The sequence below is a fragment of the Pocillopora verrucosa genome, chromosome 8 (assembly GCF_036669915.1).
Source record: "Pocillopora verrucosa isolate sample1 chromosome 8, ASM3666991v2, whole genome shotgun sequence".
NCBI classification, from domain to species: Eukaryota; Metazoa; Cnidaria; class Anthozoa; order Scleractinia; family Pocilloporidae; genus Pocillopora; species Pocillopora verrucosa.
The window spans coordinates 23473765-23497853 of NC_089319.1; the positions used below are offsets into that span (position 1 = coordinate 23473765).

General features: G+C 37.3%; 4 protein-coding genes across 6 annotated transcripts; 2 read left to right on the forward strand and 2 right to left on the reverse strand.

Annotated features, from left to right (window-relative positions):
- Nucleotides 1-1269: 1269 nt before the first annotated feature.
- Nucleotides 1270-8629, reverse strand: LOC131792503 (gelsolin-like protein 2). The gene is made up of 15 exons (XM_059109886.1): nucleotides 8471-8629; nucleotides 8280-8348; nucleotides 7303-7389; nucleotides 6764-6856; nucleotides 6174-6268; nucleotides 5536-5614; nucleotides 4749-4841; nucleotides 4483-4551; nucleotides 4066-4105; nucleotides 3556-3638; nucleotides 3372-3430; nucleotides 3014-3087; nucleotides 2340-2449; nucleotides 1931-2038; nucleotides 1270-1499 (listed from the first exon to the last, which is right to left on the reverse strand). The coding sequence occupies exons 1-14, from the start codon at nucleotides 8567-8569 to the stop codon at nucleotides 1931-1933; spliced, it is 1158 nt and encodes a 385-aa protein (XP_058965869.1). The 5' UTR covers nucleotides 8570-8629; the 3' UTR covers nucleotides 1270-1499.
- Nucleotides 8630-9712: 1083 nt separating this feature from the next.
- On the forward strand, nucleotides 9713-13067 carry LOC131792479 (uncharacterized). Its single transcript, XM_059109848.2, has 3 exons — nucleotides 9713-10171; nucleotides 11018-11247; nucleotides 11782-13067. The coding sequence occupies exons 1-3, from the start codon at nucleotides 9718-9720 to the stop codon at nucleotides 12265-12267; spliced, it is 1170 nt and encodes a 389-aa protein (XP_058965831.2). The 5' UTR covers nucleotides 9713-9717; the 3' UTR covers nucleotides 12268-13067.
- Nucleotides 13068-13161: 94 nt separating this feature from the next.
- Nucleotides 13162-18506, forward strand: LOC131792476 (uncharacterized). Its single transcript, XM_059109841.2, has 5 exons — nucleotides 13162-13819; nucleotides 14526-14897; nucleotides 15422-15802; nucleotides 16410-16645; nucleotides 17235-18506. Exons 1-5 carry the CDS (start codon nucleotides 13453-13455, stop codon nucleotides 17688-17690), a joined length of 1812 nt encoding a protein of 603 aa, XP_058965824.2. The 5' UTR covers nucleotides 13162-13452; the 3' UTR covers nucleotides 17691-18506.
- Nucleotides 18459-24047, reverse strand: LOC131792477 (nuclear ubiquitous casein and cyclin-dependent kinase substrate 1-like). 3 transcript variants are annotated; one of them, XM_059109845.2, is made up of 9 exons: nucleotides 23887-24047; nucleotides 23441-23508; nucleotides 22818-22947; nucleotides 21789-22001; nucleotides 21332-21483; nucleotides 21085-21261; nucleotides 19930-20034; nucleotides 19218-19262; nucleotides 18854-18955 (listed from the first exon to the last, which is right to left on the reverse strand). In XM_059109845.2, the coding sequence occupies exons 1-8, from the start codon at nucleotides 24033-24035 to the stop codon at nucleotides 19252-19254; spliced, it is 1005 nt and encodes a 334-aa protein (XP_058965828.2). In that variant the 5' UTR covers nucleotides 24036-24047; the 3' UTR covers nucleotides 18854-18955; nucleotides 19218-19251. The 3 variants fall into 3 exon arrangements, with proteins under 3 accessions (XP_058965827.2, XP_058965826.2, XP_058965828.2); XM_059109844.2 differs by lacking the exon at nucleotides 19218-19262 and having other exon boundaries at nucleotides 18459-18955; nucleotides 21332-21480; XM_059109843.2 differs by lacking the exon at nucleotides 19218-19262 and having other exon boundaries at nucleotides 18459-18955.
- Between the last annotated feature and the right edge of the window lie 42 nt (nucleotides 24048-24089).

Here is a 24089-nt window from a genome sequence, read left to right on the forward strand (position 1 = left end):
CATCTCACCACCCGCTGTAATCTGGGCTGTGATTGGCCTTGCGGTGTATTTGTACCGTAACCTTGGTTAAACGCTATTGTTTTTTATCTTTGACTTTTTTGTTTATTTAACCATATATGTTTTGAATATTTTATTTCAGCACCTGGTGTCTGGGATTCGTAGAGTTGCCCCTCATGGCGGAAGGTTCTAGATCCCGCATGAAACCGATTGAGGCCAGTCAACGTAACAAAACTTTAGGAGAAAGTCGAGAACCCTGATAATCTGGGTGGCAGTCTTTACACGAAAAGCTCGCGGAATTTCGAGTGGACAAGGTTAAAGTAATATTTCCACTTACTCAACTGTTTTAAATGAACTTAATGCGATTTATACACCTTAAAATAGATTCACATTCGAGTTTGTGGGTATTTTCTATTTTATGAACGCAATTCATAACAGTTGTAATTGTGGTATACCGAATGGTGATGGGTGAAAATCAAGCATCTTATTTTTGATTTTTCATCTTTCCCAAGAAATATGTATCATAAACGTGTGTCAGTAGTAAGGGACAGAGGAAAAATCGGAATCTCCCGGGAGCATTCGAGCCTCACCGAGCCAGTTTTGTTATCGCACTCGGATACGGGTCCAATTTTATTACATACTTATGCCGTTTGGTGTTGGGGGCATGTTCATCGGTCTAGAAAGCCAAAATTTTCTCCAATAGACTGCCGAATTCTCCCCCTTGCTCAGATATGTAAAGTTTAGAACATACTTTGACGAACTCCCCTAACTTCTGAGACTGAGCCTCACTCCCCAACACGCCCGCCATTTTGTTGAAACAACCAAAAACTTGCTAAATGCAGAGTATTTCTCAAGTAACGTGGCCGAAAAAACCAAACAGAACGAAAAGAAGTATTTCCCGCTGATTTCCCAAAAGGCGTTCACGGCGAGAAACTTCTACAAGAAGTCTGAAGTCCCTTGAAATGGCAAAATACGGGAACATGTCTTGTGACTAAGCCTGTGTCGAGTAACTTTTGGTCTCGAAAACATTTTTAGGGCACAGTTTTATGATGTATTGCTATGGACAAGTTTTAACCAGCATCCATTTGCCTGAGAGTCATTTTGACTAGTTCAGCCTCTACTTGCCCGCAGGACGTAGAGAGGTTATAATCCACCAGCTCGATAGTAAAATCTTTTAGCGTCGAGCAATCGGACTTGACAGCTGTCTACAAATCATGGAATAGTAGCTTTTTTATACGTCTAAAAGTGGGGCTCTAAAAATGAAAAAGTCTCTTTAGGTTTAATGCTTTTATTGTTCTCAACTTCTAGACAAAACTTCTCATTGGTCTGTAAACCTGCATTATTAAAACAAAGCAGTTTGCCTTTTACTATGATATTGAAATTCAAGGAGTTCCTAGAATTGCATTGCATAAGTGGAAGAAACAATGGATTTTTCTTTATTTGGAATCTAAACTAATCTTGTGAATAATCTTCGAGGACTTGCTTTGATACGACGGTTGAATCTGAAAAAAATGATGATTCAATCAGAAATAATGTTAGCTCGTTTGCATTTACGGAATATGCCGCCCTTTTTTTTATTTAACACGAATTCTTCAAATCAGTTTTACACGTCACATCACGTCGTCAGGTGAGGTTATGAAACAATCACGAACGTAATTGGAGGAGAGTGCATCTGGTGAGTATGACCATAGAAAGCTTTACATCTCGGGACTAGCACTTAAAACGGTATCATCTAAAAACCTCTTTCGTAATAAAGTAAGGTTTCTCGTAGACTGAGATAAGTTGCGCATGTCTAATACCTCGATGGAAGGAAATGAGTTAACAATCTCTCCTCATGCAAACAGTGTATCAGATCGCTAACAGATACCCCAGAGTGTGATTGTGCACTGATGCTACCTTTCTTGTGTCAGTGCAAGTCAAAGTTATTGCTTACCTATGAGCTTATTGCGCCATTCAATTGAGTGGACAGTTGTCCTTCCTTGACCACAGTGACGGCAATAGTGGGATGCTGGTCCACATCTGGGCACTGCTTAAGGTAGTGCTGTTAATGAATCAAAATGTTTCACTTGAGTTCCTTACATTGCTGACCTTTTCACTTTTCTTTTACCTTTCATAAAATTATCATTTCAGCCCAACGAAGATTTCATAATCAAGTAAAACCCTCTCTAATGTCCCCCCGTTGCATTACGTGAACGTGCGGTTTCGTAGCTCAGTTGATAGTAGCACCCAACCATTACCTGGGAGGCAGGGATTGAATTCCGTGGAAGCCTGAATTTTTAAGGCTTCTTTTCTGAAATTGCTGAAAATTGCAGCTCACCTGCGAGCATCATTCCTTTACTTACATGTGCATACATCAAGCCACTGTTCTTGTCGCCTGCCCAGTCTTCTCCAACTCGAACGAACAAATGGTCTTCTGCATCCATTTTTCCGAAACGCACATCAACAAGGGTCACTGTAGAAATATTAATAATAAATCCGCATCAAAAAGGAATGAGATCACATTCCTAAAGGATGCTGCACCATCATGAGGGCGACTTTACGAGGGGCGGCACAGCAAGAGGATTACGTGATATGTTTCTGGTTACATCAATCGTTCAGGATAAAAGTAGACATCACATCGAGCAAGTTAAGGCTGTAGGGCTGGCCCCAAGAGAAAGCTTGAGTACGTGACGTGGAGATATGACTGGTTTTATTAATGCATATCAATGGTTGAAAAAGTACGATCGAGTTTTTCCTTAAACAAACCGTTGGGCGTTGGGATGCAGTCCAATAAAATAAAGGATTATAACTTGAATTTATGAAACAGGATCGAAAACCACCACCATTGAATACTATGCAAGAGAAGGCAGGTTGCAGCCACAGACAATAAGTAGTGGACAATATGAAGTTTTCCCTAGCGCAGGAAATCCAAAAATATTCTTCTGAGTTTTGAACTATGGTATCTCTTTACAAAGTGCAAATGAACTGTCATATAGGATGTCGCCTCCGATCTGTTGTTATCATAATAATCTCAGACCTTCTTCAGATTTCATCCTTCGGCTGCACAGATCTGCTCCTTCAGCAACTTTCTTGAATTCCAGTCGAGGAGTCCTGGGTGATATGGTTGGCAAATATTAAGATTTCTCACTGTTTCCCCTATGTGTTTAATCATTCATCCATTCATTCGTTCATTCACTGAATGAACGAATTAATGGCAATCTTTGATCCAAAAATTCACTCATTTATATATTGATGATTGATTAAATTAAGTTTCATTCCTCCCTAAATTCAATAGTTACATTGCCTCTTTAGTGAGGTGACACACACAGTTCTGACCATAGATGCTGGATTATGGTTTAGTCTCTCGTGATAAAAATTATTCCTGAAACACTTACAAACTGACGGTAAACATCATTTTTTTCTTCTGAAGTTGTCCAACAGTTAGTGCAATAGACTGTAAGAATAATGAAGTTATCAAAGGTGATTAATTAACTCACATAAATTAGAAGGCTGATGGCTCTATAAAGTCATTGAATGCCATATAACAAAATTAAACTGTTAAATTCGATTCCAGCTTACCTCTTGTCTGGATGGTTTTCGCTTTTTAGCCTGATATGGGAAAAGATCGTACAAAGCATGGTTCTTTGTCTTCTCGCTTTCATCTAATGAGAAAAATAAAATATGAATCGTTCTTCAATGATCGAGAGACGCATGAAAAGAAAGTTGTGGAATGTTGAGAAGGATTGAGACTTTTCAGTTCAAGTCACATTTTAGGGAATCATAAATTACGTTCGAGTTGCACTCTTAACTTGATGTTCTCAGGCACATACCAATCTTTTTGTTGTATTTAAAAAACAACGTTACAGGAAATAACTCTCTAGTCATCAAACAATAAGATTTCGGTTTCCATTTTGAAGATCAGGTTGGGAACCTTTAATTGGGCGTTATAGGCCATAAACTTGCGTCAACCAATTAGATTATACATTTTTGACCAGGGCATTCTGGCATTCGCACACGTGTCATCAACATTCAACAGAGCTGTAAGTAGTACTACATATATGATACAACCAGAACAGAACAACAACTCACCAACAATGACCACAGTGAATCCTGATGTTCCACGCTCAGCCTTCAATGAGAGAATCAATTGAAGTTAGACCCAGAGGCTCAAACTTAAAACTCTATACTCGTCATAGCAGGCAGCGAGCACAAGCTTTGTTTACTCTAGCTTGACCTTGAAAGTATAGATCATGGAGTTCAACATGAAAGACTACAATACATGGAGCTCAAACCAGAATCTTTCATCAGAAAAGTTTACGTTTCACTGAAGTTAAGTGCCACGTCTTGAAAGCTGAGGAGGGAGGAAATATTTTTAACGTTGTGCGAGCCTATTTCCCTCTCCTATACCGTGAGAGCTTGCCTGTTTTCCTACCGCAAAGGAGCATGCTAAGTGAGCTATTACACGGTTTAATTTGTTGTGAAACAGACAGAACTTGAGTTGTTTACCTGAAGCTGTTTGGCGTATTCAGTAGCTTTCTCAGCCTTCTTTCTATCTTTGTTAAACATACCATTCCACTGAAAACCAAGGAAATGATATAATAATTCTGTGTACTTTTTTAAACATAATTTTTGCTGATAGCAATAATGGGAATAAAGAAAACCAAAATTTTCAGACAAGAAAAAAAAATGTTTTCATGCAAATCCATCATAAACAACATCTTGTGCCATCGAAGGTATTTAGTACAATGCTTACCCATGCGAGGCGTCATTACCTGGTAAATTTTGAGTCCACTGTCAATTATAAACACATCATTCGAGTCCAGTGCTCCCCTCTTCGTTGCCGTCTCTCGAACGCAAATCTTTCCCTATAGGATAGAGGAGAAATCAAATTTTCTTGAGGGTCTGAGGAAAAAAATTTCAATTGAGTTTTAAAAGTATTCCAGGATGATTGTATTGTTTTTTTCCTGCACTACAAATTTTCGCTGTTCTCAGCTGCGAGACTGAAGTCAATCGCGACCACGTGACATGGTTATTTTGGTTTTCGCGCGCGTTAGACATGCACTTGTTTTTAGTTTAATTTCTTATTGGGTGATTATTACCTTTGATTTCCAATTATTTTTTAATATACCAATAACACGGAAAGAAATCACATAATTTATATTTAAAACGTAAAGCCCTGTCTATATGTCGTGTTAAATCCTGGAATCTTACAGGCGAACACGAGTGCGATAATGGCCTGTGACGCACTATTTCGTGCGTCGATGTTTTCCTTGGCAACATTTTGCCAACATTTTCATAGAATTTAAGGGATAACTTTACCTTGATCTGACCCACATTTCTGAGATGCAAGAAACTGTCGAAAGTTAAAAGCTTTTCGGCCGCCTTTTTATGCTTGCATCAGAATTATTTTAAGGAATAATTTGTCATGAGGTCTTTCTAATTGATTGTCTGATATTAAAGCGCATCAAAATTATTTGCATTCTCCTTCCGTTCGAGTATCAAAAACGACTGAGCTGTAGCTCCCTGATGATAGAATTTGTACTTTCTGTTGAACTTTACCGCAGCATTTGGTCCAGTCAAACGGAGAAGCCGTGTCTTGTATTCAGAGCGGAGGTCACAGTTTGCCATTTGATCAGATCTAGAGAACCAAAATATCAATTAAATCCCTTTGAAAAAGTGATAAGTGGTCTTTTCAAAACAGCCATATCCTGGACAGCACAACCCATGAAGACTTGTATCATGATGCATCACTCGAAAGGGATGCCGGTACATTTGGGGCCTGCGGAAAATATCACTAGTTGAAGCATGGGTAGGGGTTGTCTTTGTCGAAATATTTGAAGGGGATGTCGTCTTTTACGGAAGGTGCAAAAGGGTTACCTTGAAATCTTGTAACGTGTAATAACTGTTAATATATACTCTGCGTTTTCTGGCCTGGGAATGATCGTAGAAAGACCGCTAGTGATCAAATCAGTTCTATACTTCATTTCTTTTCCGCACTACTTTCGCACCGCCCCTGTACGCCTGGTACAGGCGATCTCATCAGGTCCTTGAGGTATTTCCTTTTTTCTTACTTGATGTGGTACTTTGACTTTTCTTTACTACACTCGGCGTAAAAGCGCGCTTAACGGGGTTATATGGCATCGGTGAAGAAAAGCTATCGATAACCAAGTGTTTTGTGAAGGAAGAACACTACTTACTCTCCTTTTAAAACCGTAAAATATTGAAAATAATTAATAAACCGCTTTGATTCAAAGTCTTGAACTTCTCGGTGAACAAGTGCTCTGCCTTCCATCTGTAGATAAAACAGTGAACGACAAAAATCAGCAGAAATAATTATCATAACTGATCATGATAAAGATGATGGCTAAGTTCACACTCGAGCAGCTAATCGACAATACTATAACATCACTGAAACATAAAGTATAACGAAAGAGTTAAGCACAGAGTTTTCTTGTTAATTTTTAATGAAACTTGTCTGGCTGGAATAATTATTGCTGAATTGCAGCTAGAACACCAGCCACGTTTTCAGATCTGGTATTTCCAATTTCACTTTCAATACAACCTACGGCGAAAGAAGTTTCGAAAAATAATAAAACTTCTGAACGTCTTTTTTATGACAATGCAGTTTTCTCGTGCTTGTAAAAATGAACATAAATACAAAACACGTCTCTTTTGTGCCGGGAAAAGTTACTCGAGGATAACCAACAGTTATGAGGCGGAAACTCTCTAGAATTCAAACAATAGCGAGCAAATCAAAAAGAAAGACTTTGAGTTGAAGGGTTCTCACCGCCTCGCCAAACGCAGTAGCATTATACAAAGCCTTTTTGTACAACTCGGACGAGGCTTGCTTACCAATCCAGCAGTGGATATCACAACTAGTCTGCAAAACAAAACAAAAAAAAAAAAAAACAGAAAGCGAGGGAAAAAGTCAATTGCTCTTTACTAAAAGCAGTGAACCTTCAGCCGTGACTGCCCATATTTTCTAGTTACATTAATTGTTTGATGGGCGATGGAGAAAGACTTGAGCCAGATATTTTTGAAATCTGAAATTTGAACTTGGCTTTGGTTCTTCAAGTCATTTTGACTAATGTTCCCATTTAGGTAAGGAGTTATGTCTTAATACTGTTAAACTTTTCCGTTTCGGACTCTTAAAGGGTCTTTCTTGTGTTAAAATACGTAAGAAGAACAAAGCGAGATGAACATTTTAAGTTGTTCTACTTCATCATCGAATATTGCTCTCTTGAGTCAGTCAGTTCACTGTCGGGTCACTGATGATGACAAAACTGCTTCATAGCTTTGGTGTAGTATACTTTTCTTTATACTCACTGATGTTTTAAGAGATGTACGATTCAACACTATGTACACTTCTTGGCTGAAGAATTTTCCTTTGGCGGCTAAACTCCATTCTACGATCTGTGACAAGGAAAAAAGATTACTGTAATCAATAAGCAACTACGCCCACTACTGGAACGCAAAACAGAACACACGGGAATCCCGCGGGATTCACGACGCAGAAAAAAGTTTGTTTTCACTTTAATTACACTTGGGCGAGATAAGAAAATCTATGACAAATCAGGAAAACCTCGCTTCTTAAGCGAATTTTAGCTGGCAATGAATGTGGGTGATATGAATCTCAGCAAAGAAAAAGTTCTGTAGTTCTTTTGGCCAGTGAGTTAAAAAGTTGAAAGTTGAATGTTGAAACTAAATTCTGTAAAAAGTGAAGCATAGGATTTCACACGGTCTGCATTCACCCCTGCAGATTGTAAAGTTGTTTATATTATTATTACTTAACAAGCGTTGAAATTTTTTCCTTATTTGGAAAAACGCAAGTATCTACATAATGCACTCAGATCAGTTGTTTTAAAACAAAAATATTCTCTAGCATGACTTCTACATCATTAGACAATAAGTTAAATTTTCATTGCACGAAATCCTACAAAACTCTATATCAACAATCAACATATTCTAAATAGGTTTTTTTCGTAACGGTCGATCCCCATATGGCAAAAATCGAGATCTTACAGTAATTTTCACGAAACAAATCAGCCCATACAGTCTTACGAAGAAGCTGAAACGAATTTGGAGAGAAAGACAAGAGGAAAAAACTTATAATGAAAGAAAGCAGGTGTTGCACGGTCGTTGATAAAAATATAAAGCTTTAAAAGTGGTTAAATTCCGCTCTCGAGGGTAGAGTCTGCGTTGTTGTACATACTGACTCTGCGCATTAATTTGACAAAGTGACCCACTGAATAGTAAACAAACTTTAGATTGCGATATTTTTTGACAGCCTTCAAGCTACTTACACCAGAGTCAGTGATTTTCCAGGCCCGTGGTTTGTCAGTCGCAGGTTCAGCAGAAATTGCTATCCAATCCTTCAATCAGTAAATTATAAAGTGACGTTAGATGAGGTCAATTGCACTCATTATACACAGTTCATCTCAAACTCTCACCAGCGCATTACAAGCAACAAAGTCAAAGAATGGTTTTAAGAGACCTTAACGTCTATATCACGGTCTACATAAATTGGTATCTCTGCTTCTTTCCAGCGGTAATCCGAAAGTCCTTCTATGTAATTGGAATCTAGGTCTGCCATTTTGATGCGACACTGCGAATAAATCGTTGCACTATCCGTCGGCTCGAGGACGCCTCTAAAGGTTCCAGTCCAATGGGTAGATTCCCTTCATTAATGATGTTTAAAGTATTATTTTAATCATGAGCGATACTATTGGTCGTTATTTTAAGACGGGCCTTTATCTTAAATTGTCAAGCAGTAACTATTGTGAAGGATTAATTAAACAATGCTTCTCATTTGTGCCTCGCAAGCACCTTTCATGTCTTCACAGCAGGTAGTTCAGTTACTAAACAGAAATACGAATGCTTGTAGAGTTAGTTTGCGGTGTTAATATGCAGCAGCATTTCAGAAATAAAAGACCCTTTTGGAATCATGTCTTTATAACCAGGTCTCTTGACTTTAGTTATTTTTGGTTTTAATAAAAGGTTTCTTGCTTAGATAAAACTTGGTGTCTTCCTGGGAATTATTGCAAAGCGTGTCAAACAGCTAAAAAGATGAATAAAATAAACATGAATTTTAATATTTAAAAATCTCTCCTAGAGTGGCAACTTTTCAAGTCAGTTAGTTGATAAAAGTCTGTATTGAGGTGTCACGGTGAGGAATGAAGCTGTAATTTGTTACAGAACTGGAAGTTTTCGCAATCTCTTCAGCAGGTATTCTCTTTCTTCACCCCCTGGGAATGAAGTTGACCCATTCGTTTTTATTAAAAAATTTGTCGAAACTGTTTATCATTGTGGTGATTGACATTCTCTCTCACGGAAAGAGAAATCTAAATAAACATTTGAAATCAAAGGTAGGTGTGACGGCCAGCCAATTTTGAAACTGATAAACGTATGAGCCGATGAACGTGCAAACGACTAAAATCATTTAAACTATGGTCGCATGGGATTTTCATAGTGCAAAATCGTGAACAGACCGCAAAGACTAGGGAATAAAAATGGTTAAGTCAGCTTATGAGCCAGAGGCTCCATCCTGTCGTAGAGTGTCCTAGTTTAGTGACATTAAGTGACTTATAGCAATGAAAAAGAAAAGAAAAGATGTGAAGATAAACCGTTAAAGGAAAAGCACGAAACGGAAAACTCACAGATAACGTGATGGGGCCTTCACGCGAGCAATTTGTCACGTAAACTCGTGTTTCGCAATGCATGGTGGGATATTAAATTCTTGCTATGCTGGCTTTTGCTTCCTTGTTTGACGACATTGGAAAGGTCTCGCAGGAAAAATTTAGACTCTGGTTATTCACGAAGATGGTCGATGATCATTGGGCTGCTCGTCATGACAGAAACAAAGTTGACCTCGCCTTCATTGTCGACTGTACAGGTTCCATGGGTCTTCATATCAAGCAAGCGCAAAAACACGTTCGAAGTATCGCCGAAACTGTTTCGCGAACTGCATTCAACGTGAAGCTTGGGCTGGTAGAGTACAGAGATCACCCTCCCCAGGATAACTCATTTATAACGAAAGTTCACGATTTTACACATTCCGTAGAGGAAATGAAAAAATGGGTGGATGGTATGAGCGCAAGAGGCGGTGGAGATGGTCCTGAGTCAGTGGCTTGTGCTTTGGACGCAGCTTCCAAACTCAACTACAGAAAAGATGCTACCAAGATTTGTGTTCTCATTGGTAAGTTGAAGCTTTACGAATAGTGTGGACAGGTAAGAACAGGTACATTAAATATTATGTGAACTTTTTCAGATGATCTCTGCACCCTGAAACAGTTTTGATAAAAATGTTACAAACGATTGTGTAGGAACGAGCTCGATGGGAAAAAATCCGAATAGATATCACTGGTGTTGGAGAACTTAAATTACTGGTGTTCACTTTTTCACGTGGCATTTTTAATTTTGTCGTATTTCTCTTCAAAATCTGTTGTGAAAGCCGTATTTATCTGGATCCTCGTGGAGAGGTCATAGTTTTACGAAGGAAAATAGTTTGAATGGTAAACATCACCCTGGATATTTGTATTCTTGTAAATAAAATTCAGATCATTACTCACATATTATTGTAGATACAGTCGTTTGTTCACTTTCTTTATTAATTAGTTTACAGGATTATACTTATTTTTAACACCAATTTTGAGCAGTGATGTACTTCGTTATGGAATTATTTGATCCTATCAACATACTATGTACATCCTAAAACCACTTCATTTGAAATTATAACACTGCTGTATTAAGCTCTGATTCTCAGTGTAATTCCCAGTCTCCATTTTAAGCTTCCCAGCAGTACCTTATTGTTTTGGTGATTGTAATATCATTTTAATGTCACAGACATGTATCTTCAGATTTACATTTACTGATGCTTACATTTAAAATTTACCATTTTGATAATGAAAACTACAACTCTGACTGGGAAGTACTCAATGAGAGCAATTTCACAAGATAGGGCACTGTAGGTTATTATCTGATAATAATGTCATAATTGAGGTGATGAATGGTAAATTTACTGGATTCTTCTTTATTCTTTCAGCTGATGCCCCTCCTCATGGACTTGGACTAGAGCATGATGGTTTCCCTGATGGCTGTCCAACTGGCAATGACCCTCTACAGGCTTGTAGAGCTATGGTGGAGAAGGGAATTGTACTGTACTGTGTAGGATGTGAACCAAACATCCTACGCTACAAAGATTTCTTTATGGGTTTGGCATACATAACTGGTGGCCAGTATGTTCCTCTCTCCAAAGCTCAGGGTTTATCAAAGGTTGGAATTTAAGTTAAAGGAGCCACAGTGTGTTTAATTCATGTCGTTAAAGGTAGATTGCTATTTAAGAAAATTTGTGCTAAATTTATGCTGAAATTTACCTAATAAAATTTTCACATCCACCATTTTTAAGACATGTTGTTTTTTGTTAGCCATCTCATTACATCTATTAAATATATTGCTGCGTAAAATTCATGACAAAAGTAGGTGACACACCATATTGAACTCACTACATACAATTTTTTTTAAAAAAGGCATTTTTTAAACAAACAAAGCAAGTCTTACTAATGTGACTGCAGTGTACTGGAGAGTAGACTTGGCATATATAGTTCACCACAGAGTTCTTCATAGTAGAGAGTCAGAGTATCAGAATATGGAATGTAAAGGTTTAAGGTTGGATTGTTTGTGGGGGACTTAAATGTTTTCTTTGTGTCATGTTCTTGACAACAGGAGTAACATCTTTCTTTAATTGATGCTCCAACTGAAAAGCTATAATCATCTGTCTTATTTTATCATTAACTTCCTGTTTTGTAGGTAATAATAAATGCCTCACTTGAGGAGGTTGCCCATGAGAACATTATGGGATATGTTGAAGACTTCTTAAACATGGCCCTTGAAGAAATGAAAGGAAAGAAACAGAAGGTAACTGTAGATGACTTGGCTGAAAAACTTCAAGAGCATTTAAACCTGAGAAATGTCAAATCCCGCCAACTTCAGTGCAACTCTGCAGAACTCCAGCCCCCCACACCAACAGCAAAGAGAATTTCTGGGTTAAAAAAATTGTCACAAGTTCAGCAGTTCCTAGAGAAAGACACTCCAATGGACTACAGATTATTTTACATGAACAATGTCACAGTGGAGGTCACCATAACCGAGCCAGCAGAAGTTACTAAACTCTTGTCTGAAAGGTTACTTACGAAGGCACTTGGCAGGCAGAAAATACCTGTGGAACATGATGAAGAAACTGGTGAGATAACCATCTATGAGCCATTTATGTCTGGAGCAAGTCCTGCAGTGTAACCTAATGACATTTTTATGAAAAGGGTTTCAAGAATTTTTGACACAGATTCATGACATGTGTGGAAGTATTCAAGTGGACTCCTACCACACAGTTTATTTTAGCCAAGAACCAACTTTCTCAAAAGCTTTTTCCTTTTCCTGAACAGCAGTAGGTTAGCCCCTTATCCAGCACATAACTTCAAGTATCGCCAAATATCAGTTTATGGGAACCATGAGGGAACCCATGTATGGTTACTATTTTGTTGTGAATTGTAACATAGGAAATATCCTTGAGTAAGGAGTAAAGAAACTTGACAATGAATTATATTAATAGTGGTAGAGTGTTGTTAGTCTCCAATGAGACAACTTTATTTTGCTTGTTATGAGGTTGTTAAAAGGCCTCAAATTCTTTAAGTTCAATTATTTTACCATCAAATTTTTTTTATGGATGGGAAGATTAGCAGCTTTTCTCTGCAGTTCAATAACAAAGTTGACACAAGTGATGCAGTTACATTATGTATTCAGCAGTTCATTTAAGAGGTTACAAACATAAATGTTATAATTACCTTCTTCAGAAGAACAACTGTTAACCTAGGTCTTTTTTGTCTCACCACATTTAATGATCTCCTTTTTAAAAATCCATTTAGTTTTCTTTTCTCTTTGATTATTGTTACAAAGTAAATACTCCTGTAAACATGGCATTTATGAACTTAATAATGTTATGCTATTTTTGACTGAACTTATACTTAAATTATGATCCTGTAGAAAAACTGTACCTCTTTTCAGTCCTCAATTAACTTTGATTATCATTTCGAACTGAATATCATTATTTTTTTGCATCTATCGAGTAGGATGTTACTCTGCGTTGAAGTACATTTACCTTTTCATTCCAGCCCTTCTCCCCTATCTCGGGAGAAACTAGATCTCAGTTCACCTCTTCCATTTGCAGTCCTCGTGAGGCTCCGTGCGGTTTCCCAAATGTCGTGAGGTTGTGCTATTGTGTTGAAAATCTTTTATGATACTAATGGCACTAAAGTTTCTTCTTTAAAGAATACTAAATTGGTAACACTTGGGAATAGTTTCTCTTGAGCTGAAATAATCTTACATTGGAAAGCACACTTCAACTCTCGAACACTGGGATAAGATTGAGGATGGAGGTTGGAAACTAGAGCATCACTTCCGTCTCTCGTAATCGTCGCTCGATCCATGGCTACCCATGGAACTGCGTCAAGAGTAGTTGTCTCGGGAAAGCGTCTTTTGAACCCTTTCCGTACTTTTCTACATCGTGTATCCTCTGAAATCTTAGAAGAAGACTTGAAGTCTTTGAAATTTATTTTGGCAGATGAAATTCCTGAGGGAATTTTGGAAAATTGTCAGAAGTCTACGGATTTGTTTTCCTACATGATAAAGAAGTGTCTTATAGGAGAGAACGATCTGGATTTCCTTGCAGAACTTTTCATTTGCATTAACCGATCTGATCTTGCAGAGCGTGTTAAAGTTTTTATAAGTAAATCTCCCTCATCACTAGGAATGGGCAGCGCACCCATAGCACAGGTGACTCGTGAATTGCCAGGTAAATTTCATATTCCTATCTCCAACCCTAAGCTATCAATCTTAATTATTAATTTTCATTGTGTGACCAGCTATTTAAATTAAAATTGAAGTAATCAGTCGTGAGGAATGACAGCAAACAAAGAGCAACAAGTTGTCGTAGTGAGCGAATTCGAAGTCGGGAGGGTCGATGGGGTGAATGCAGATGCTAGTATAAGGATTATTGTCAGTGAGGGATTGTGCCATGCCAGTGAAGGGAAACCTGACTCAACCAGAAACCTTAAAAAAATTTGCTCATGTATCTTTCAGAAAGTTTGTCCATCTAGTGCAGATTGTGGTGAATGGATAAATTTACACAAACCGTGACTTTCGGTCTGTTGAAAAAAAAACTCATGGACTCACTCTGTGATGTGTGAGCAGCTTAATTTCAAGGCCTCTTTATTTGAGCTCTGTTAAGAACACCTGACCTGGATTCTTAGATCCTTTTTCAACACTGTTTCTTCTTTGGAAAGATTGTGACAAGTTGATATAGATAGGCCAGGCTGGTCTGATTTCTAAGTCTTGGTTTTTTTTGTGATTGATTTATGTCCCTTATATACAATCAATACAGTTGATCGAATGGTACCCAAAACTGTTTATCAGCCCAAAAAAATAGACATATCTACAATAAAGGGGAACACCATGTGTATGATTAGGACATAGTAACATTTTCTTTTCTTTCCTTTCAGCCATGGGAAAGGCTATGGTTCGCTTCATGTTATCTGGTAATAATATTGACCAAAGAGCCACCCTCCAACAATTGAAAATTGGAATTTGTGCAGCTCTTCGAATAAAAAATTCTGATATCAACTTTGTTAAAACAGAGGAGGAAGCTAATAACTCAGCCTGTTTCACTTTTCAAATCCCAAAGAATGATGGGCTGTTAAATTCACTCCGTAATGATGCCCTTCAAAAAGAGGACTGGCTTTGTCAATGTGGAATCCAGGCAGTGAGGGTTGGTGGAGATGCAAGTTACATTTGTCTTGTTCAGCCACTCACCCATCCACCTAAGGATACCCAAGCCAGACTTTCACAACTACTTCAGGCAGAAAGTGGTGCAGGTATTTACATGTGTAGTATGACATCTTGTAAGCTATCACTGTGGAGTTATCTGACCCCTCTAAGAAATATTTTTCTTGGTGAGGTTATGAATTGACCTGACTGATCTTCCTGTTGGTATAGGGGTGCCACCCATGGCTCAGAACTGTGACCTTAAATAGGCCAAAAAGAAAAAAGAATACCTAGCCTGTGAATAACAGGAACTGATCAGCAACAAATATCTAGCTTTGATCTCAACTGCAACTGAAAAGGCTGATTGAGGCTTCTATTTTATGTATATGTGATGTAACAGGAGTCTTGTTCCCTGCTGCCTATGGCCCTTCTTTGAAATAGAATTTACCAAAGAAAGAGATCAAAACCTGGGGCAGGAGTATCTGAACAGAGATGGATACAAAGTGATAACTGAATGGTATTATGAAAAAGCCTTTACCTAAGGGGGTATAAATGCAGAGGGGGGAGGGGGTGGAGTATTTGGAACCCCTTGATACTTGAATTTGATTTTTAAACTTATTTTTCCCTATATTAGATTTGAAGTGGAAAGACTTTGTTAACAAAGACAACCTGGATTTGATTGTTGTTGTTGAGCGTACCAAGAATCGTAAGTTTCATACAAGACTTAAAACTCAACTGGCTCACTTGGTTGAAATGATTTGTGTAAGAGATTACAACTTCCGACTTGCCCTAGTTTGTTATCAGGATCACACTTTTCCTGTTTCCAATGCTATCACTTGGTGGTTTACTAAAGAAAAAGATGTCATGAAGTCCCACATACATTACCTTAATGAATCTAGAATACCATGTTCAGAAAATGGGTTGGCTGATGGTCTTGCACTGGTACAAGATTTAGCAACTAAAGAAGATTCAAAATCATGCCGGAAAGATGCCAATAGAGTTTGCATACTACTGCGTAAGTACTGTATGATGGTTAGATGTAGTGAACTGAACAGTTAATATGCTGGACTCTAAGTTGAGAAGTAGAGTTTGGAGACCTGGCTTTGAGTCATTGTGTTGTGTTCTTGTGCAAGACACTTTACTCTCCCAGTCCCTCTCTCCACCCAAGAGTATAAATAGGTACTGTACCTGTGAATTGTCAGGGAAATCCAATGAAAAGCTGGATAACCTGTGGTAGACTAGCATCCTATCCAACTTGAGTAAAACAATGAAAAAGCTGACAAAACCACCAGCTAGGGCCACTTGGTTTGAGTGCTGACTATAATGGAATTTACATGATGGAACCTGATATGAGTTTTCCCAAACTTTACTATCACAGTTATTCTTTCCACCCAGGAGTATACACTATAGGTGAATATCAATGAACCATTCCCAAGTGATTGCTGGGTGTGGATCCTACGGTGGCTTAACACCCTGTCTTGAAAGGGAGGGTGTAGCAATATTCTTAAACATGTCATGCCTTAGGAAACAGAGATTATGACTGGCTCCTACTTTTAGTAGAGTTTATATCATTTGCAAGGGTTTAATACTTATGAATTAACCAATCTATTGGTTTTTTTTAGCTTCAGTGAACGAGAGAACCTCCCTAGAAACATACAAGTGTTCACATGGCCACGATGTGATGAAAATTTGCAGACAGTTGGCAGAAAATTCCGTCACCCTTTACACAGTTGGAATCATGCAACCCACAACTGCATCCCCTTTTGGAAGAAACCCATTGCCAGAATTTTTTTCAGGAATATCACTCAAAACTGGAGGTCGTTACATCCAAACACAAAACATCAAGCAGCTACCAGTGGTAATTTTCAACATTTGATAAGAAAACTTTTCTTAGTAATTTTATTGTGCATGTTCTGCATCCTATTCATTAGTCCCTCTTTCCACATACCAGCTCTTCTGAATTTTACTTAGACAAATTACATGCAACATTGGTCTCTATTGACTCAAAATTTGCCATCTTTGGGACCTACTTTTATAACTTGATGATGGAGTGTGACCTAAATTTTCAATTTTATGCTTGCATGAGAGAATAAATCAAACTCACAGTCCTGATTTTTTGTAGTCAGTCAATTGCCTACCATACCAATCCTCAAATGTCTTTCAGATAGAAAGGCGTCACATAGCCTCACAAAGAGTGTAGGTGAAAACTGGGTTTGGTGACTGCTGTGTGATATCATTTGGGAATTTGTGTAAAAACAAATTCTTATTTTGCAAGTTTCTTTTAAAATCTATTCCATGTTTGGAGCCACCTAATTTTTTTCAAACTATTTAGAGATTTATTTTTCTGGAAAGACATTTATGGCACTGGTGCTGATTAAGAGTTATATCCTAAATCCTAATTCTGTCATCCTTGTTGTTAAGAATCTACAATATTTCTCCACTCACAGATTATAATGTGTGCCATTAAAGAAGATCTCTCCTTGGAGCGTCTCATTGGCACTGCACATGATATAGTCCTACCACATGTGATTGAGAAATATGGAGATATTAATGTAGAAGAGCTTACCAAGATGCTTAGAGAAGAACTTAATCGAAGATCCTGCCTCGCAAAAGGCATTGTACTGCAAAACAGTGTGAGTGTTCTGCGTGAATCTGAGTTAGCACAGAAGTTGTCTTATGATGAGGACTTGGAGAGTGCTTGTTGCACTTTTAGAGAAGGTGTTAAAAGATTGCAGCAAGCAGAAATGCCTACAAATGGATTACCACAAGATGTGGACATGGAGAAAGTGACTAGTGACCTGGCGAGAATTACAATATCAAAAGATCAGGAAATCACTGATGATTTGTCAGAGCGACTTGTTCGCAAAGTTGGGCATCGGGCTTTTTACTGCACTTCATCCTAGGACTGATTGAAATAAGTATTTACTTTTGTCAATAAACAAAATGCTGGAATCTAATTGGTTCTTAACTGCCTTCACATGTTCCTTAGTTTGCAATGTTTGCGCAGCACCAAACAGTCCAGTTTGATCTACCTTATTTCAACCACCTTGTATTTGGTAAGATCAAATCAGTTATCTTAAAGAGGAATTGAAAATACAGTACTAAAAGGCACCAGCCAATATCATTCAACCACTCCACTGATACTTACCAATCAAAAGCAAGGAGACTTAAAAGTAAGTAACGTTGTTAATTTCAGCCTGGAAACATGAAATTGATGAGAATGATTGGTTGAGCTTTTTGCTAATGCATGAAATGAGATGCCTGTCTTGTCATTTGACACTTCATGCCTGAGTTTATTGCATTTTGTTACTGACAAAAATTAATTAGTAATATGACTGAGAAGTGAATACTTCAGGTGTAAAAAGATAGGCCGTTGGATATTCCAACATCTAGCTTTTTTTAACAAGTCAAAAAGTTATCACAGTTTTCACTTATCATACATGTTAACACTTTTATTGTTAACTAAGAGTTAGTGACATTTAACTGATCTCTGGAGAACTTTCTCAAAGCTAAGAACTGCACAGGTATTAAACACTGCTGTACGAATAAAAAATTCAATTTATGAGTTACAAACACATTAAAACTTTCTTGAAAACTAGCATATATATGTGACTCTGCTGCATTTCTACAACTCCTTTTTAGAACTAAAATTTGACATTAAAAGCCTTTCATCTTGTCAAAAAGTTTTATTAAAATAAACCTTGTAGTTAAAAGGGTTATTCCTTGCAATTTAACTTTCTCTGTATCAATTTGCCAAGAGCTACTCAAAGTACCTTGCATTTTACATCTACATCCTCTTTACATTGGTATTCCAAATCCTCTTGAGATACATAAGGAACCTGCCAACATAATGTTGTGGAAAATTCCAGGAGGGTCAATTTGCAGTTTGGCAATCATTGTTCCCTTTTGCTTCAAGGTGTTAGCATTCTTCTGAAGTGACAAGTGCACATAGCACATAGGCCATGTTAGGCTCACTGTTGAACAGACACATTTGAATGAAGTGGTTTAACTCGCACATTTCTTGAAAGTCCAAGACGTATTGGAGGGCCAGTGTTGTTGATTTTAACTCCACCAAGATTTACAGTTTGCATTCCTGGATTGTTTTTGTTGAGTGAGGTGGAGTGCACCTTCACTTGCTGTAAAGGTTGATGTCTTGTGATGGACACAACTATGAAAAAATACAACAAAGCCTTCATGTTATTTTGACTTCTCTTAGTATTATAGGCAACTTCTTTCCTTCATTTCTATACTGCTTTATTATCATTTAAAGTTTATAATTAACTTTAGTTATACCCAAGGATGATCATGTTTAGGCTAATATCACTTTGTATACATACATACATATAATATATATATATATATATATATATATATATATATATATATATCTTTAAAATAACATGATTGCAATTATAGGCAATTTGTATTACCTTTTCAAGGAATAATGAAAAAATCCTTTTATCTTCAGAAGAAACCTGTGAAAACACAGGAGACAAAAAGAGAGAGAAAGTGGCTTTATTGTTCATTTGGCTTTATTTTTAAGAACTAAGTGGCCAGCCAGCCTTTTAACAATTTTTGCACAGCTTATTCAGTTTTAGAGTTTATTCAGGTTTAACATTTGTGTTTGATGCCATCAGCCATCATATTACTTAGCCTGGGAAAAAGCAAAGGATCATTAACAGAAACCTTCAGTGTGATTTACTACTTGTATTGTTAATTTCATGGTTAAACCCTGACCCTAAAATTCACACAATATAACATCTCCCTTAAGTCTTTTTACAATGACTTGAGTAGCACCAGGTTTCCTGTGGTTTGTCCCGGGCCTCTATCAAAAAGTAAAGTTATTTAAGTGAAACATGAGACTTATATCTCAAACAGCATTCAGGGTATGTATATAAGTATTAGTTTGATTATTAATTCTTTAACAATTCTCAACAATTTTAATCCCAGGATCTCCTCCCTCCTCACCCCCACTCATTTACTTAGGCACTTGGGCATTTTTATCTTTCTCAAACTTTTCTTGATCAAAAATTATTTAAGCATAATTTAATAACTATTTTCTGTTAGGTACAAGCCCCAAAGTACCATGTGAGGCTGGCTCTCAAAAAGGTAGACTAAGACAATAGTAATGGCTTGACATACTTGATGGTGAGTTTGATGCAGAACTTGACACTGAGTGGCTGCTGTTTGCAGATGAAACCTTTCCTTTACCACTGCCTTTGCCCTTTAACATCTTGATTGGTGTAACTGAGATGTGTGAACACAAATTTGGATCAAACATGTGGTTAAAGAACATGATTGTTTTGCAGTAAAAAAGATACAAAATGAGTTCTGTAACCCCAAACTTCAATCAACAATTCCATAGAGTGAGCCTGTGAAGATGCTGTAGCCATGGTAACTTTTCATTTAAAAGAAATTACCACTACCTGTTGAGCTTTGATTACATATTTCTATGATACTAAAACCACCTTCAAAGAGGGAAATTGAAAAGTGTAGAATCATTGCACCATTGAAGAATTATAATGTTAAAATAAAAGATACTTAGCCACCATAGATGTTAAAATGCCACTCTCCATCTACAAGTGTGTATATATATATATATATATATATATAAATATATGGAAGTGAACTACCAATTAACAATCCTCTAAAATATATTAAAGTTCACACAGCGACCAGGTGGACAATCAGACAAGGTTTGATGCTACTCTGGTTTACAGACTTAATGAATGTAACTGAAGAAGTTACAACTCATAGACCCAACATTTTGACACTCCTGTCTAGTGCCTTCATCAGGGATGATCTAAATGCTGCAAAAATAGGTCCTTTTATATGATCACTAATTAGCAGCCTTTCAATGACCTCTTGACACTCCTTTAAATCGTGACAATGGTGGTTTGCTTCCTGATGCCTATTTACACCTCCTCAGAAAAAAAGGCCGCTAATTGGTGATCACATAAAAGGACCTCTTGTTGCAGTGTTTAGATCACCCCTGATGAAGGCACTTAACAGGAGTGTCGAAACATTGGGTCTATGAATTGTAACTTCATCAGTTACATTAATTAAATCTGTAAACCAAAGTAGCATCAAACCATGTCTAACAATCCTCTGTTAAGTTACCTCAAACTAACATCCTGGTGGCCATACTACCAGTTACAACATGAAGCACCAGTCACCCAAAACAACAGACTTTACCCTGCAATACAGTTAATATCTGGGGGTTTACACACTCCAAGTATCCAGTACTGACAATAAAGACCCAAATGGTTAAATTAAAGTTGTTATCATTTCACCAACCTGTCACACTTGTTCTTGGTTTAATACTTGGTTTGGCTGGTGAACTCACAGCTGACTTTCCTCGCCCTTTGCCCTTATTTGTTTTCTTTAGTTCTGTTTCCTCATCAAAATCACTGTCATCTCCCTCACTTACGCTTTCCTCATTGCTCAACTCTTCACTAAGTTCAAAATCACTATCTTAAAACAAAAGAGTACACAAAATTCATGGAGTATCTGTTGGGGAACATATCAACTTCAAGAATCTTACCAAGACCATCATCTTCCTCTTGTTCTTGTTTTAAAACCTCTTTCTTGACATCTGATGTTGTTCTGCTTTGTTTCTTTTTTATTTCATCATTTCTTCTTTCCTCCATTTCGATGTTTGGAACTTTTTTGTCTGTATTAGTGTGCGAGCCACTGCTGCAATCCACATATTTATTACATTTAAATGTCTGCTAACATAAAATTCACTTTAAAATGTAATATGAACACCAAGCCATTATGACAGCAATGAAAATTTTCAAGATCAACAACACTGAAAGGAATGACATCAAAGTCAATCAAACTATGACTGCAAAGAAGGGAAAAATGCAACAGCCACTGAGTATATAATAATGGCTGAACCCAAACAATAGAGTTCTATTTTGGTTGTTCATGCACTTGAACTGTTATTTAATATGGAGCTTCTAATGATATATCAGCAAATAAACTATAAATTATCTTACACATTGTTCTCTTTGTTGTTGTCTTCTATCTCCAAAGGAGGAAGTAACCTGGGCTTTTTCGATTTGGATGATGCAACTTCTACTTCATCATCTGAAAATTCTTCCTGGTTATCATGTGTAGTACTACTACCAGATGATAGCTGAGAGTCTTCTATGGAAGCTTTCAGTGCAGCCTCTAATTCTTTCTGGTACAGCTTTTCATCTCTTGACAATCTGAGTAAAATGCAGACAAAAAAAAAACTCCCAATGACAATTGCTCTTAAATAGCAGAATGCTTGTAACCAGAAACAAGTTTAAATCAATTAAAAGCTTCAACAACCCCACAATAACCCCCAGGTCCACCCCACACACAGGTTCAAATTCTCCACCCATGAGGACACAGACAACAGCATCCCCTCAGGGAGGGATGCAGAAGCTTCAAATTGATCAGAGTGTAATGACTTATGAATTGTAAACCCACACATGGAGGTAAAACACCCACTAAGGTCAACAGACAATGAAGCAAGTTAGCCATGAGTCCCTTCGATATCTATGATCTTGATTCTGTATCAAGTTACAATTGATAACCCTGCTAAACAGTTATTATTTTGAAACCCAATCAAAAGGCCAATCAGACATCCCTTAAAATGAGCCAGTCATCAGTAAGCAAGTTACAGTTGAGAAACTCATGTTAACCATGAAGTCTGCTTTGATTCAGGTTTGTCACATGTGAATCTACCTTGACTCAGAAGGAGAGAGATACACAAAAGGAAAAAACATCTTGTGTCAAATATTACTTTCCCTTATAATTATCCCTTAAAAATTAACAACAACCATGTCAAAAAACAAAAAACAAAACACAACACACTCTGCTATTGAAAGGCCATGTTCCTACCTAAAATACAAGAATCATGGAAGCCAATTTATCAATGAAGATTCCCCAGTAAGTACATATATGATCCTTGTAAACAATACTGGTATTCAAAGTTGTAATTGCTTCCTCAAAACCCCCTTACTTTCAATGTGCTTTCCAATCACATGTGCACAAACCTTTCTTTCCTTTTTAAACTTCCTGATTCTTTACTCTTTGTCTCTTCTTGTTTTGATTTAATATTTGACTTGGCTTTTGATTTCGTTTTCTTTGGTGGTTGTGGCGGTCCTGCTTCATCTTGGAAATCATCTTTGAAAACCAGAAAACAAAACATGAACATGAAAAGCTATTTTTTGTCACCCCAAATCCCAACAATTCCCTGTCAAATTAATGTAGTGGTCTATTTTATGTAAAATGGGCTCATGTTTGTTGTGGCATTATAAAAAAAAGTTGAAAGTAAAATCACTTAGATTAAATTGCTTGACCAAGCATGGATAAAAATTTATTTCTGGAAATCCTTCTAATTAGAAAATGCACATAACAAAGCTTCCTTCTAATGACGTTTAAAATGTCGAGACTAGAAATGTTGAACTGCCATGAGGAACCAGACATCACAAATCTTTTGATCACATGTAATGCGAATAAAACTGACTGTCATCTATCATAAAAGCGACTCCAAGCTGTGGTCTGAGGTACGAGTTCAAGTCAAAGATAATCACGGTCGCGGGAAATAGTTAACGAATCATTAGGGATACGAGAGCCAAAACAATTAGTCAAAGTAATTTATCCAAAATGTGTTTACCATCACTATTGTTGCTGCTGTTGTCTTCTTCTTGACAAAACTTTGCATAATCTACTTTTTTACGCACTCTACGGAGAGACATTCGAGGAAGAAGAACAAAATAAGATGTACACCGCGAAAGACTATCGGTAACTGGACTTAGATTAGACGTTGAAGCACGTATGAGCGATAGCTGGCAGATGTCTGTTGTTGGAAATGCAAATTAAAGCTACGCTTTCACTTAAAGTAAAACATTGTCAGGTACTAATATATTCAACGTTTTTTCATGAACTAAAAAAATGTCACACCCACACTATAATTGTACACTGATTGAATGTGGGCGACTTTGTTTTCGTTTCACTAATGGAAATATTCAACCAAAATGAAAACAACAAAGGGCATTCTGTTTTCGCATGTGGATACCACAGTTTCCTTTCCCTTGAAAGTGTGTGGAATTCGGTTGTTACCTGTCAGATCGCCTCTCCAGTGACATACCAGTACTTGTACACACTTCAAAATGAGTAAAATAATGTAGACTTATTGTTAATTCCCAAATTCTCTTTATTTTTAATTGATTTGTCAGTCGTGCTGATGGAGGTTGGCGCCAAAACACCATCGACGAGCTTACTACGGCATACAATCTCAGCGGAGTTATGTATGAGCTGACGAT

Coding starts and splice junctions, on each gene's coding strand:
- LOC131792503 (XM_059109886.1), bottom strand. CDS start 8,569: ATGGCAGACCTAGATTCCAATTACATAGAAGGACTTTCGGATTACCGC. Junction 4,842..5,535: donor TGACTGGACCAAATGCTGCG/GTAAAGTTCAAC, acceptor TCTATCCTATAG/GGAAAGATTTGCGTTCGAGA. Junction 2,450..3,013: donor AAGGATGAAATCTGAAGAAG/GTCTGAGATTAT, acceptor ATATTTCTACAG/TGACCCTTGTTGATGTGCGT.
- LOC131792479 (XM_059109848.2), top strand. CDS start 9,718: ATGCTGGCTTTTGCTTCCTTGTTTGACGACATTGGAAAGGTCTCGCAG. Junction 10,172..11,017: donor CAAGATTTGTGTTCTCATTG/GTAAGTTGAAGC, acceptor TTATTCTTTCAG/CTGATGCCCCTCCTCATGGA. Junction 11,248..11,781: donor AAGCTCAGGGTTTATCAAAG/GTTGGAATTTAA, acceptor CCTGTTTTGTAG/GTAATAATAAATGCCTCACT.
- LOC131792476 (XM_059109841.2), top strand. CDS start 13,453: ATGGCTACCCATGGAACTGCGTCAAGAGTAGTTGTCTCGGGAAAGCGT. Junction 13,820..14,525: donor GGTGACTCGTGAATTGCCAG/GTAAATTTCATA, acceptor CTTTCCTTTCAG/CCATGGGAAAGGCTATGGTT. Junction 16,646..17,234: donor ACATCAAGCAGCTACCAGTG/GTAATTTTCAAC, acceptor CTCCACTCACAG/ATTATAATGTGTGCCATTAA.
- LOC131792477 (XM_059109843.2), bottom strand. CDS start 24,035: ATGGTGTTTTGGCGCCAACCTCCATCAGCACGACTGACAAATCAATTA. Junction 22,002..22,817: donor AGTTTAAAAAGGAAAGAAAG/GTTTGTGCACAT, acceptor CATTTTACTCAG/ATTGTCAAGAGATGAAAAGC. Junction 21,262..21,331: donor AGAGGAAGATGATGGTCTTG/GTAAGATTCTTG, acceptor TTTTGTTTTAAG/ATAGTGATTTTGAACTTAGT.